We start from the raw sequence: 15,828 nt of genomic DNA on the forward strand, positions 1-15,828 counted from the left end.
AAGGTTTCGGGGCTCAGCGGAGTGTACGCGTTTTCCCCCCAAAGTCAGTTGGGTCCAGCAAATCACTGAATGATTGCACTCCGCAGACAACTAGAAAGATGAAACCTTTGGAAAAATGTTGTCCGTGGCCGCGAATCGGCGTTGAGGGTGGAGAAGGTCAGGATAGCAACTCCACAGCCGCCAGGACCTCAGACGAGAAGTTCAAACTAATCAAAACGTTGTTTGCCATCGCCTCCTCCAAGCAGAGGCTGTCCTGCTGCACCAGTCTGCTCTCGGACGTGGGGCTGATGACCACGATGCGGGGGACGGCCTGCTGCTGCTGCTGCTGCAGCTGAGACGGCGGCGGCTCCGCGGCCGAGGCTCGTCCGACGCACAGGGACCCGGCAGAGTTGCTCTTGCAGCCTTGCGGCCAGTCGGGAACGGTTTTGTCCCTCTCCGAGTCTTTGTGGGTCAGACTGCGACTGCGCCTCCTGGTAAGAACTAGCAGGGGGAGAGTGGCGCTGGTGAGAGTGCTAGAAACCAGTTCGTGGTCACAGTTGCTGGATGACTCGGACATGGTAGATGGAAGCTGCTGGTGGAAACAAACAACACACGTGAGCAAAAGGAATGCGAGACTAGATGCAATGAGAGTACGTGCTATTTCCTCCGACCCACCCTCTCGACTTTACGGGGGTTCTTCCTCTCCGAGGACCTCCTATAAGAACTGCTCCTGCTGGACTGATGGTAGGACGACATGCTCCTGAACGAATCCCCCGACTTCCTGCCCAGAGGTTCCATCTCCACGTCCCTCGGAACCTGCAGTAGGCAACACGCGGCTGGATGACCATGCTGCATTTGGACATTTGCTATTTTTTCAATTTCCTTCTTTTCAAATCTGTACTTCCTGTACACCCAACAAGACCGTGGCATACGTAGAGCTCGTGCACGTGACGTCACCATTTTCACGGCGCCATATTGCCGGTCAAACAGAGCTCCTCGACAGTGTGGGGGACATTGAACCGGAGCAGAATATTTACAATACCCGAGATCTGTTGTGCTATTGGGTATCACAACAGACGAGACAGATATTCAAAGAGATCATTCCACGGAATACCAGCTGAAAAGACCAGAAAAGATCGATGGATTTCGGCAATTAAAAGGGATGGACGGTGCCCAACCGAGATACACACACGCCTGTGTAGCGATCGCTTCACTTCAGGTAGCAATTATTCTTCTCAATCTCAAATTCCCAAGAAGTAGATATAATGCCAAGTTAGCTCATTTGAGAACAATGAGCTAAAAAAAAAAAAAATGAAAAAATAAACGACAGGCAGTCATCTCCAACGTACATGGAAGCGTGTTGTGGCCACACCTTAAACTTTGGTAAACCTCTCCACAACAGACTTGGTTTTTTTTTTAATATGCATTGTTCTCTAAATGAGTCCAATACATATTTAAAAAAGAAAATAAACCGTCGGTCACACAGAGGTTTCCATAGGTTAACGTGTGGTCGCAACGCGCTTCCGTGTTCGGGGCTGAAGCCTATCCCAGCAGTTTATTTTCTTTTTTTGAATACACGTTGGACTCATTTTAAAACGATGTATATTTAAAAAAAAAAAAAAGTCTGTCAGGGAGAGGTTTACCGAAGTTTAACATGTGGCTTCGCTTCGTGCATGGAGGAGCCGACTTGTTTTTTTTTTTCCCCCCCAATCATAGTTAATGAATGCGAGTTTGTGTAAAACCAGAGGTCATTTATTTAAATATTGGTATTTGTATTGAAAAAAATCTGAGTGGCTCCATCGCTATGTGGGATTTATTTTTGATTGAGAACAGATCCAGGAACGAAGTATTTGTATGAGTCCAGACTTCTCTACGCTTTCAAACTTTTCCGCGTAAATCTCGACGACTTACTCACCAGATACACGTGCAAATCCAGTTGTCCAAGACAAGTGGAAGCGGGTTAACAGTCCACTTTCTTCTCAGTGAAAACATCGACTTCGGGATTTAATATGGGCCCTCTATGCCGAGTTTATCTAATTTTTCCACGTACCGTCGTTTATTATCACCTTCTTAATGTTTAACGGTATTGGACAAATCTCTGGGAGACATCTTTTCATTTCATCTCAACGGATTTAGCGTTGAACTGTGCTTTGCTTGACCTGCAGTGTGGCCAATCACATGACTTCGGTGACGTAGGTGCACGAGCTCTGTTTTGTTTATATAGTAATTTGCTTCATCTGACTTTTGACTTGGACCGCGCCTGTAAGACCATGCTGATGTACTTATCTGTTCTATGTTTTGTAAAGACCAAACCAATTAGTATTCTTTCCCGTTGCGACTCACTTCGTGTTCATGTTCATCTACCTTGTCAGAGGCTTTGGACGACGAGCGGATGAAGTGCGTCCTGGATGCGGTGGACTGGCGACTGATGAGGGAATCCCGGAAGGAGGACTCGCTGATGGACGAGGAGGAGATGCACTCCTTTCGCGGAGCGGGGGACAGAAACCACAAGCAGGGAAATTTCTCTGCCAGAGTCATCCTGAATGCGGCGTAAAAAATGAGGAAAAACAGCCACAGACAATGCAAAATGTATTCAAGTACAGTACAAGTGTACAGTATTCAAGATCATTTTTAGCTATGCTAATGAAGTCATTTTTTTCTCTCTTTTTGAGCATTTCTGTTAGCAGGCCGTGGTGGCAGTGATTACCTGTATTTATTATGAATGATGGCATAGATGAAAGGGTTGTAGATCGTGGAGGCCTTCGCGATGATAGCAGGAACGGCCTTGGAGTACGGCGATAAGACGCTGGCGTGGCTGGAGAAGACAGAGCGATCGAGTCAGATTAAATCATCTTTTCCATTGTTCAGAGAAAGGATTAACACCAGATAAATGTCGTTTTTTCCCCAGTAGAACATAAAAGTAATAATAAAAAAAAAAAAGATGAGTCCAGCAGCTCAAAGTTAACCTGATCTCTTGATGTCACGTTACATAATCAAGAGGGTCGTGCGGCATTCGGGGATTAGCGGAAAATGTGTCTTAAATCCATCCGCCTGCGTGCTGGCGACTTTGAACCGGTACAAAAGGGATGGCGAGAAATATATTCATATGTTGTTCACATTTTCCAAAAAAGTATGTGTTGGGATGAGCAAAAGGGTTGGCTGAGCCGATGAAAACACGTGAACAGTTTCGCCATCTGCCCCATGTTCATAAATCGTCCCGGGAACGCTCGGCCCTGATATTGCATAACATTTTCTCGACTATTTGGGAGATCCCGCAAAACGTTTGATTCCTCGGAGTTAAGTTGGTGCAAACACTTGGTGCCGTGGAACCATATTTGGTAACTTTTCCCCAAGAGGACTATTAATCTGTAAAGAAATGTAATCATAAGTCTTTAAAAAATGATGTACAGTATTAAGTCTACACACCCTTTATGCCAAGTTTTCCCGTGATGAAAACAAGACCAACATAAATCGCTGCAAAATTATTTTCCCGCCATTATTATTATATCCTATATCATCTACAACTCTATTGGGGGAAAAAAAAGAAACCTTTTCAAGACGGGAAGTAAAAAAGAACACGTGAGAAAATGTGGTTGCATAAGTGTGCACACCCTATTAAGATGGGGGATGTGGCTGTGTGCACAATTAACTTAATTTTCAAGGTACATATTTAACAAGTGGAAAATCTCACGGCACACCAACATACAAAATTGTCACAAAAAGGGAATATATTAATTTCTGTATGGACTGATCTCATAGAAGATCATGCATTTTTTCCGTCTTTCATGATGCCTCACTCGCATAAACCGATGAACAAAAATGCATTATTTCTTCCATCCATCCATTTATCCATCATCCATTTTCTTAGCGGCTTATCCTCACGAGGGTCACGGGCGTGCTGGAGCCTATCCCAGCTGTCAATGGGCAGAACATGCAAATTGATTTTTGTTTTTTCTAATTTGGGTAAATGGCCGATAAAGTTGATCAAAGTTGAAACCCGGGAATTTGCCTGAAACGGCTGCTTCAAATAAAAATGGTTGAATCAATGTAATGTTTTGAGTCTTTCAAAATGTTTATATATGTCATGAGCGTGGCCCGATCACCGCTCTGGGCGGTGCCACCTCTGGCACTCGTCACAGCTGTTGCGCATTCAGCATGTTAATTGACCATGTGTTTATGTTGGAGATTTCGTTGCGGGGATTTTGCCAGCTCATTGAGTTTGCACAGGTTCACCGGGTGCGGACACTGCTTCTGAAATAAAACCCACTGGGCATTATGCTTTTACCTCGGAGTCCTGCATTTGGGTCCCCCCCGCACTGATGGCACGTGACAATATAAGCCTTCTTATACAAGACACAACTAATTAATTTAGTGTTGATCAGTGAAGCTGGTGTTGGGGGGTAATTTTTTTTCAACTTTTCAATGGGGCCCCCGCTGAATGAACAACGAGTCGTGTTGAGGACCCTAAAAATATGTACCGTACATTTGAATCTGCCATGTGAACAAAGCAACTGATGACCAGTTTGTCTTCAAGCGGTCTTACCCGGCCCATGAAATGAGCGTGACGCAGGCGTACGGCGACCAGGAGAGGACGTAAACCACAATGACCACAAAGGCGATTTTGGCCAGCTTCCATTCGCTCCTGATGGATTTCTGATGGATTAATGTGGATTTCCTCACTTGGGTCCCCAGTCTCTCCACTTCCCTGAAATCAAGAACATTAGGTCATCGTTGAATAGCTCTTTGGTACCTTGAGTTTAATTAATTCCGTGATCATGCTCGGAACCTCCATCACGAGTACCTCAAATAAGCTTTTCCCTATTGAAATGAATTAAAATGTCATTAATCTGTTCCAGAAAGCCCCAAAATACCACTGGTGCTTTTTTTGTGACAAGAAAAAATGGGTGGTAGCGTATTGTACTTCATAAATCCAAGTACCACTTGACCACAGAATTGCTTCAGCTCTTGTCCTCACCTGCTGGTTTTCCTGACAGCCAGAAACATGAAGACGTAGCAGTAGAAAATGATGAGGAGCGGGATGAAGAAGACGAAGCAGCACAGCATCATGGTGTAGCTCCTGTTGGCTGCCGTGTATGTGACATAATCCCAAGTGCACGATGTCATCAGGCCCTCGGGGATGTAAGAGCCTGCAAAAAGTCCAATTAAAATTAGGAATGTATCAATAATGACTTTTCAGTGGTGTTATTAACACTTTATAAAGCCTTTGGTTAGCGTTTGTCAATAGAGAAGCTTCTGCACACAGCTAAAGATTCGCTATTTTTCTCCTCCTAAACAGTAGCTTGTGCTTGCCAAATAGTGAACCCACAGATAAGGATACATAAATATGTATATTATAATTTGTAGTGCAGCACGGTGCCTCAGACGGAAAGCGTTGGCCTCACAGTTCTGAGGTCCCGGGTTCAACCCCGGACCCGTCTGTGTGAGTTTGCATGTTTTCCACGTGCCTTCGTGGGTTTCCTCCAGGCACTCTGGTTTCCTCCCACATCCCAAAAAACATGCAACATTAATTGGACACTTTAAATTGCCCCTAGGTGTGATTGTGAGTGCGGCTGTTTGTCTCGGTGTGCCCTGCGATTGGCTGGCAACCAGTTCAGGGTGTGCCCCGCCTCCTGCCCGTTGACAGCGATCCTTGTGAGGATAAGCAGCAAAGAAAATGGATGGATGGTTGCCAAATAGTGAACCTGCAGCTCATTTTACTCATTTTTGTCTGTGATCATTTGTGGTGTTTCTTTGCCAAATAGTGAGCCCTCAGGCGCTGGTGCAGTCTTGTGCCACTTCTAAACAGTAGCTTTTGCTGCCAAATAGCGTGCCCAGAGCTGAAGTTACATCATTTTGCTTGTCATATATTATAGGACTTGTAATTGCTAAATTGTGAACCCACATCTAATGTTTTGTTCATTTTCCTGTTTTAAACAGCGGCTTACGCTTGCCAAATAGTGTGCCTACAGCGAAAGTTACATCATTTAGCCAACTAAAAATAGTAGCATTTGCTTGCCAAATAGTGAGTCCAACCACTTGACGGAAACTGGCAAAGTACTTATATTGGTGACATAGTGTAAATATTGTATACGCTGTATTCAGAGGGGCAGAGGTAAGGGACTCACTCCATCCAACGAGAGGAGCCAGACTCCAGGCCAGCGAGTAGAGCCAGACGGAGACGATGGCCAGGGTGGTCCTTCTCTTGGAGCTCCAGTGGATTGCCTTCAGCGGCTTGGTGATCACCAGGTAGCGGTCGATGGAGATGGCCAGCAGGTTTATCATAGAGGCGATGCCGAACAGGGCGCCGCAGAACGCGTACATCTTGCAACCTGCGCGGCCGACCCGAACGTTTCAATATGTTTAAGGGAAGGCGAATGTCGGGTGGAAACGAAGGAATTACCCATCTCGCCAAACACCCATTCCTTGTACAGGCAGTTGATGAAGAAGATGGGCGACTGCGTGAAGGCCATGAGGAAGTCGCTGACCGCCAGGTTCACGATGAAGTAGTTGGGCAGGCTGCGGAGCTTTTTGTTGCTGCGCAAACACAACCGAGGTGCTCATAAGATGCATTTTATTAGCAGCAAACGTGAACAAAACGCAATCAGCAGTTGCACACAGATGAGAACAAGGCAGCAGATGGAAAGCATTTGGCTAACATAGACTTCTGTACATAATAGTCAAACAGGTGGATCGTTTAAAGGGCCACTGTCATGAAATGCACGATTCTTAGTATGTTATTAATGAAAAAACGGCAGCCGGTAGGGACCCATCGATTTTTTTCACCACAAAATATGATTTTGACGTATATGGCTTTTTGTAACTCCCGCCATGAAAATCCTCTGGAGGGATTTGCTTTTGAGAAGAAACAGGAAGTGACGTACAGGGCAGTAGCGCACTAAAGCCGTCTCCTCTGTTTATGCTAGTTTTACCTGCTGGACGGTAGCTCGTTGTTCCTTCGTGTTAGCCAAAATGCCGGCTCGTTGCGTTGCCGGATATTGCTCGAACACTCGGGAGGATGGATTTGCTCTTCATACTTTTCCAAAAGACCCGTGAAAAATGGATTGCACAGATGCAAAGGACATGAGCTTTGTGGGTTCCACATGACAGGTAGGTGTGTATAGAGCTACTAAAAAAAAATAATACTTGGGGGTGGGGACGTAATCCGTAAATCAGGGGTGCTAAAAGTGTGGACCCCTGCTGAAGCCGTGATTGGTGGACGAGGTGGCTCATCACTGCCATGGAGGTGGATCGGACGGGTAGGCAGTTTGGCCGTGGCGTCCGTCGCTTGTGGGCGGTGTTGTTTTTCTCACCGCCGCGGAGGTGGATTTGGCCAGGAGGTGGTTTGGCCGTGATCCGCATATCATCTAAATACGGCTAGAAACGATAGGTTAATATTGGCCCGGTAACTTCACTCGGTTGTGTGGTGTTCTCCTTTTGGAAAAGAGCTTCCGTGTCAGAACGGTGTGTTCGTCTCCCATAATTAGGGTGCACCGCGTGTTTTCATTGGCCAATATCGGGGGTGATGTCATGGGCAGTAGATGCAGCCACTATGGCTACCACTTGGATGTCGAATGCTACTTCCGCAACTTTGCGCGTGGATGACGCGCTCTCCGCTCATATTTATTTTTTCGTATCGACATCGAAGTGAATAATGTTATTAGCATTTTTCATGACAATATCTATTTTAGAATGTTTATAGGGATAACACTTGACCTTTAAATAAGCAAATGCAGGCCGATGTTTTTTTTTTTTGTGGCAAACTCAGCGCTTTGCATACGTTAGCACAGCTGGCGTGTGTAGCGCACACTAATTTAACATCGGTCCAGGTGGGGCCATCCAAACAACACCCGGCGTTGTGTAAACACAAGCGATACGTTTACATGATGCCACGCCGTTGCTCTAATGAACCGTTAGCGAAACGTTTGTGATTCTTTACAATTGATGTGAAGACAAGAGGGGGAAAAGCGAGCGTTGAGATCAAAATTAGATTAGTGTCATTAAGGGGTTTGACGGCGCCCGTTCTGATGGCCAGCGGCACAATTTGGATTATAATGTCATGACAGAGTGAGCCAGAACTGCTTGGTACTACTTTTGAGTGATGGTGGCACAAATGTCAGCTTTAGTCAGATCTCTTTGCTAAAGTGCTTGCCAAATAGTGAGCTCACCACTTTTGTGCATCTAGCGTATGTTTGCTAAATGAAAAAAAAAAAAAGCCACGACCGATAAACAGAAGGTTGTGCTTGCTAAATGGTGACAGCATTGCAAATGTTAGGCCCTGTTTCGCATTATAAAATTATTACTGGCTATAAAAAATGAAAAATGCGCCAAAAAATACAAATTGGCCTCAAAAGTCTGAATTTAGCTCCTCTGCTGAAATTAAAATCTGCTAAAAAAAAAAAAAAAGATTATGTACGATATAAAAATCCATCGGCGGCACGGTGGATCAGATGATAAAGTGTTGGCCTCACAGTTATGAGGGCCTGGGTTCGATCTCAGACCTGCCTCTGTGGAGTTAGCATGTTCTCCCCCGTGCCTGTGTGGGTTTTCTCCAGGCACTCCGGTTTCCTCCCATATTCCAAAAAACATGCAACATTAATTGGACACTAAATTGCCCATAGGTGTGACTGTGAGTGTGGCTGTTTGTCTCGATGTGCCCTGCGATTGGCTGGCGACCAGTTCAGGGTGTGACCCGCCTCCTGTCCATTGACAGCTAGGATAGGCTCCAGCACTTCTGTGACCCTTGTGAGGATAAGCGGCAAAGAAAATGGATGGATGGATAAAAATCCATGACACAGTGAAGCTAGAAAAAGTGAAGCGTGATCTAGAGAAGAAGGATCGGGATTCACTGCGTAGCTCATGCTGGCGTGCAAAATTGGACCACTAGGGGACAGTAGAATATAGCCACATGAATATGTGTCCTACAACTGACGAGTGACCAGTTCGGGGTGAAGTCTGTCTATGGCCCGAATTTAGCTGGGATTGGCTCCGGCACCCCCTTGTGCATGTTAGTCTGTTTGTCTACACATGTTGCTGAGCTGTTTGAGTTCAAAGGTTGTAAAACCACCACAATGATCCAATCCATCGCCCGTCTATGGAATTTGAATGATTTGTTGGCATTAAGTTAGGTGACTCAAAGGTGAAGGTCAAAAGCTAAGCGGAGCTGCAATGTTGTTGGACGCGCGGTCTGACTTCCGATCGTGGGCATATTTACTGTAATTTCCGGCCTTTTTTCACATGCTTTCAACGCTGCAGCTTATGTAATGATGCGGCAAATTTGTGCATTTTTTCTAACGGCTGCCCTCGAGTGCAAAAGGTAAGAGTGAGACCAGTGGAATATATGTCCCGAGGAAGTGACTTTTACCGATATGTTTTTTTTTAAGTGGCCCTGTTAGCGCTTTGCTAGCCCGTTGCTGCTGTGTTACTGCCGTGTCTTAGTGATTTTTACCAGTATGTTTTTTTTTAACTGGCCCTGTTAGCGCCACGCTAGCATTAGCGCTGTTACTGCTGTGTCTCATGGTTTTTTTGGTAGATGCCCGCGGCTGTTTTTGTTTTGCTGGTATGTTTTTGTTGTTGTTTATTTACCAACCCAGTTCGTGCTACCGTGTTGTTGCTATGTTAAGCTAAGCTGAGGTATTAAAACTTTGAAAACTCTTTCTGTGTACCGTCTTTCTTTGTAAATATCTCCTGTCTCAACGTGGGTTTCAACTTGTGGCTTTTACATGGGTGCGTCTTATGTATGTACCAAATGGTATTTCCTTTCCAAATGTACCGGGTGAGGCTTATAATCAGGTGCGCTCTGTAGGCCGGCGGGAATTACGGTACACAGAACGCAAAGTTACCAGGATGGCCGCCTCAGTTTAGGTGAGAGAGAGAAAGAGCGCGCGTTACATATCTAGGTCACGCAAATCAATGCGCTAAAGAGCGCACATTATATCATAATATCACGCAGGACATTCTCATGCATGTTTCAATATGTGTGTGTGTGAGTGTGCATTATTTAATTCGTCCAATCAGCACACAAGGCTGCAATGCAATTCGACCAAAGACAATGCATTGGATACTCTGCGTGTGTGTGTGACTGACTGATTAAATTCATTGCAAATTATCGAAAACTTTTAATCGCTCCGTTGTTAAGTGTGAAAGATCCCGCCGAGACCACCACCGACACACACACACACATATTCCCCTTTGGACCCATTTCCTGTTCCACGAACCTGCTCACATCAGTAGGAACAGGAAATAAGAGGTCGTTACACAACCCAAGTTTGTGTTCTGAATTGAAATCCGACAATAAAAGGAAAATATTTCCGTATTATGACTTATCACTGAATAATTAACATTTTGCTGCAAATGTTTTGTTCATGTATGATAAAAGAATCAATTAGGTGTCAGCCCTGAATTGAAATTTGTGTGAGCCTGCTTTTTGAATCACATGATAAAATGCAATATGATATGATAGCTTGTATTAAAAAAAAGGGTTCAATGTAGTGCAATATGGCGAGATCATAAAATAGAAAATGACACAATATGTCATAATGAGTTTTTGTGGATGTTTGCTTCAAAACACATCATGCAAAATGATGTTTTTTTTCATGAAGATTTATGTTAGTTATTATTACTTATTAAAAAAAATTGTGGCGCAAAAAAATGTGTATTTCAATGCAATTATAATGAACATCAGTTATTTTCTGATTGTCAATATTTGCAGTCAGGTTCGGATCTTTGTCCCAGGGCCCTCTTCATTGCCGTATGTATTGTACATCCATCCGTTTTTTAGCCGCTTATCCTCACGAGGGTCGCGGGAAATGCTGGAGCCTATCCCAGCTGTAAACGGGCAGGAGGCGGGGTACACCCTGAACTGGTCGCCAGCCAATCGCAGGGCACATCGAGACAAACAGCCGTACTCGCAATCACACCTCGGGGCAATTGAATGTTAATTTAACGTTGCATGTTTTTGGGATGTGGGAGTGCCCAGAACATGCAAAACTCCACGCAGGCGGGGATGTATCGTATTACACCATTTTGTATCCCCAATATTATTGCACACAAATCAAACACCGTACCAAAGAATACATTTTTGTTTCCGAGTTGGACTTTTTGTTGACGTCAACTTGTGATGTTGAGTTTTGATGTCTCTCTTACTGCCTCATTACCGTCAGAGCGCCCACCGCCGATTGCACATTGCGTCAAGGATCGCAGCACGTCGCTCACCTGTAGAACGCGAACATGACCAGCGCGTTGCCCGCGACGCCCAGCGTGCCGATGACCAGGACGAACGCGGCCACCACGTAGTGCGCGTGGTCGGGCACGTCCGCCTTGTTGAAGAAGCCGCTCTGGGCGTGAGCTCTCTCGGGCTCCATGCCGTCAGTGGACCGGGTGACGGTCGGCGAGGGGAACACCCGTTTCTGGCGCTCTGGCCTCCATGACCCGACGCTACCGGAGAGGAAAGTTCCGACAGGAAGTTCACAAGCGGTCCAGCGACGGGGAAAAAAATGCCCTCGGTTGGGAAGCGGCTCGGCTTAAGAACCGTCGATGATCTCCTCCGGCGTGCCTTCACACCAGCTGTGCATCACTCTCTCTGATCATCTCTCCTCCTCCCATCACCGCTCTCTTTCTCTCTCGCTCTCCCCGTCCAGCCTCCATGACACCAGGCTCAGCCCTGAGCCCTGACCCCACCCCCGACTCCCCCTTCCCTCACAGATGCTTACATAACGGGCATCACGATTACCATCAACGAGACGCCGAGCATCAAGTCGTCATCGCGGGCCGCGCGGCTCGCGGCCAGAACCGACACGCATGCAAAGAGCACCCGTGGAGCCCGGCGACTAATTGCCGCAGCCCAATTATTCGGCTTGACCGACGCGCCTCGCTATGAAGCGCGAGGCGCACGCAAGACACACGCGGCTCCCTCGCCTCGGCTCGCCGTGCACCTGCGGGTAGGCTGCGCTTGGCCTTTTCACCCTTCGTGCAGCTGTTTAGAGTCATCGGAGTGATACTTTTGAAAACTTTGCTGGAGAAACAAGAGTGGGGGCCGTAGGAACGTGTGAACTCACCACTAGTGTTGTAATGCAAAAACAAAAACAAAACCACTGTATTGTGGGCAAAAATCTTCTTTTGTCATGATTTCACCTGTTGCCATTTTTTGGTGCACTTTCTTCAATGGCCCATATACATTTATCCATCAATCCATCCATCTTCTTTGCCGCTTATCCTCACAAGGGCCGCGGGGAGTGCTCGAGCCTATCCCAGGTGTCAACGGGAAGGAGGCCGGGCACACCCTTAACTGGTTGCCAGCCAAACGTGGGGAACAAACAGCCGGCCTCACAATCACACCTGTGGGCAATTTAGGGTGTCCAATTAATGTTGCAAGTTTTTGGGATGCGGGAGAAAACCCACGCAGGCACAGGGAGAACATGCAAAACTCCACACAGGTGGGTCCAGGATTGAACCCGGGACCTCAGAACTGTGAGGCCAACGCTTTACCACCTTTACCGCCCCGTTTACATTTATTTTGGAGGGGAAAAAAGTTATAATTTTAAAAGTAACATTTTTTAAAAAAAAGATATTATGTTACATAAAATGACAGTAATACCTAAAAATTATTATATTACATATTATACTCTCTATATATTGTAATATATTATAAAAAATGAAAATAAGTTTTATTTGAACAAAGTCAGAATCGACCAAGAAATTTCAGGATTTTTTTTTTTAATTTGGCAAGAAAAAGTTGGAAATTAAAAATCAATAAACGTAAGAAATAATTTGGTGGGGTGAGGAATTTTCTATTATTGGATGTTGGAATAAAATCATCAAACGAAAGAATAACATCTTTTTCCGAGGTTTAATCAATGAAAATCTCATATGTGGATGATGGATTCTTTCAAATAATTCAGTCTATATTTTCTGGAAAAATTATTCAGTAATTTAGAATGTATTATTTATTTTTATTTCTCCTGTATTAGACAAGGCTATATATTTTTTTTCTGTGTCATCGGACCTTGCTTTTGGATCCCGCCTAGCCTAGCGTTTCTGCGCCTCTCCCTTGGACTGCTACACCATGCGTGACCCAGTTTCCGGAATAAACCATATTGAACATTATGCCTCTGCCTCAAAATCCTGCATTTGAGTCAGCCCCGTACCGGAGATTCTTGACACTTCCACAGACTTTATGTTTGTAAGATTACACACTCCCCCGCAAGAATATTGCATAATTGCTCTATCGTCCATGCTTCTTGCGACATACGTGAGTGTAATTGAGTCACTACATATAAAATATAAGTAGAAAAGAAAGCAAAGGGGAAGTTCCGTGAGTTTTATAATCAAGAATGCAGCTCGGGGAAATTTCCGATGGCTGTCAACAGCGTCGTGGTTGGAGAAATCTGATTGGACGCTTGCCTAATGCTATTGATAATAAAATCAGAATTACACATCAATATATTTTCGATTCTTTGGCAATTTTGTAGGTTGCCCACCCCCATCCCCCTGCCAGAGGCGACGTGCTGTTCTTTGGACAAAAAGGCCACACACCATTGGCAGGTTATTGCTTTTTATGGCTGTTATGGTTATGAGTTGATAAAGGGAGATGAAGCAGACGAGAGGGGAGGTGAAGAATGCGCAGCTTGGACATAAAATAAAGCAGGCCGGCCTTAATCTGCAACTCCACCGCAAGAAGAACGTGACACATGGTTATGTTATGTGTGCGCGTATTTGTACGACATCGCTCAACACATGGCGGATATGGCCGGAATTTAATCCTCATCCGCCCTCCACTGTTTAACTTGATGTCACAGACAAGTTCGGACAAGTACAATAACATCAAAAGATGAATGTTGATCATTTTAAGATTAATGCCCGTAATCTAATGATTAATGTTGGCAAAAGTCAAAAGACGTCAGCATTAGTCGGCAGTCTCTGTAACGCTCAAGAAACCGTACTTGGTAAGTGGTCCCTGAACGCCTCGTCGGGGAAAAAATAATCCCAGCTAACGAGAAATAAAAGTGTCATTGCGTTGTAATTTTGGACGCAAGAAGAAATCAAATATCAATCTTACAAGAAGTTTGAATTCAGTTAAAATCAAGGGTTGATTTATATAAGATGAACATCTCATTTTAAAAGCTCACAAGCAGAAAAAACCAAGTTGTTAGTCTGATGTTCAGGATATTTTGTATTCCGAAAAAGTCAAGTTTATCAGGGTAAAAAAAAAAAAAAAACATGACAAGTGTTACCAATAAGTAAACAAGCATATTTTGGAAAACCAAAAAAAAATCTGTTTTATGAGACTTTTTTTAGGGGGGAAGAAAACAGTTTCTTCCTTGTGAGAATAGTGAGCTTTTTGTCGAGGAATTGGTCACGATCAAACTAGAAAAAGTCCCAAAATTTTTAGAAATAAATAAATCAATCAATAAATTTCATCTTTGGAGAGTAAAATTGGACACTGTCTTTCTTAGATCAAAAATTAAAATAATTCTGAAGATGGATCATAGTTTTAAATAAGTTTAAAAAATAGCACATTACCAAGTAAGGTTTCTCTAATTTTTTGTTTTAAAGTAAAAGTTACAACTCCACAAAAATAGTCATACTGCTTGGGAAAAAGTAGTAATATAGTAGTAATCAAACTTCAGGTTACCACTTTCATTTCTTCCATTATTCTTTTCTCAAAAATTAAATAATCCGAAAACCAAAGTCCTGCTCCCCATTGAAATGAGTAGAATTGCAAGTAATCCATTCCCGTCGTACTGTTATTTTTCAAATTGTGAGTAAATTTTTTTTTCATGGAAAAACAACATATTGCCAAATAAGGTTGCTGTTTTTTTTTTTTTAAAGTAATAGTCATAACTCCACAAAAATAGTCATACTGCTTGGGAAAAAAGTAGTAAGAAAGGTCATGAGATCTTGCTGTTACAAATGCATTCAAACTTCAGGTTACGACTTTCATTCTTTCCATGATTCCGTCCTCAAAAATGAAATGGTCCGAACACCAAAGTCCTGCTCCCTATTGAAATGAGCGGAAATGCAAGTAATCCGTTCCACACATGACTCACATTGAGGTTACTAAAGACGTCAGCTATCGTTTGTGGCGCTCATGTGGCAGCCGATGATCTTTCGCCAATGGAAAAAAAAAAAATGTCGCCAATGGTGTCAACTTTGCCGCGCGGGCAATGGAGGTCAACGTTTCCCACGTCAATGAGTCAATTGGCATGAGAGCGCGCAGCTGATCTCCGCTGCTGCGAACATCCACTTTGGGCCTCGCAGTCCGCGGCGCTGGCCTTTGCGCCACAGGGTCAGTAGAGTAATGAGCATCGAGCGGCAGGACCGGGACCAGCCGGCCCACGGGCGATCGATACCGTGACAGGTCGGCGTCGGAAAATGAAACCGCCGTAAAACAACAACGAGCCCGTGCAAAAATTCAATTCATTTTCTCCTTTTATGCTCTTATATTTTTAATACTTGATACAGAGTTGGGGCGGCACGTTGGATTAGCTGGCAAAGCGTTGGCCTCACAGTTCTGCGGACCCGGGTTTAATCCCTGCCCCGCCTGTGTGGAGTTTGCATGTTCTCGCCGTGCCTGCGTGGGTTTTCTCTAAATTCCCCCTCGGTGTGATCGTGAGTGTGGCTGTTTGTCTCTATGATCCCTGCGATTGGCTGGCGACCTGTTCAGGGTGTACCCCGCCTCCTGCTCATTAACAGCTGGGATAGGCTCCAGCACTCCCCATGACCCTCGTGAGGATAAGCAGCAAAGAAAATGGATGGATAATTTGCCCCTATTGTGATTGTGACTGCGGCTGTTTGTCTCCATGTGCCCTGCAATTGGCTGGCAACCAGTTCAGGGTGTAACCCCGCCTCCTG

At 44.7% G+C, this 15,828-nt stretch overlaps 1 protein-coding gene across 1 annotated transcript; it reads right to left on the reverse strand.

Moving 5' to 3' along the window:
• Nucleotides 1-157: 157 nt before the first annotated feature.
• LOC133499385 (melanopsin-A-like) lies at nt 158-11,339 on the reverse strand. The gene is made up of 9 exons (XM_061817350.1): nt 11,191-11,339; nt 6,380-6,513; nt 6,105-6,308; nt 4,955-5,126; nt 4,523-4,684; nt 2,687-2,794; nt 2,344-2,518; nt 655-795; nt 158-571 (listed from the first exon to the last, which is right to left on the reverse strand). Exons 1-9 carry the CDS (start codon nt 11,337-11,339, stop codon nt 158-160), a joined length of 1,659 nt encoding a protein of 552 aa, XP_061673334.1.
• Nucleotides 11,340-15,828: the final 4,489 nt, after the last annotated feature.

Source organism: Syngnathoides biaculeatus, chromosome 4, assembly GCF_019802595.1.
Source record: "Syngnathoides biaculeatus isolate LvHL_M chromosome 4, ASM1980259v1, whole genome shotgun sequence".
NCBI lineage: Eukaryota > Metazoa > Chordata > Actinopteri > Syngnathiformes > Syngnathidae > Syngnathoides > Syngnathoides biaculeatus.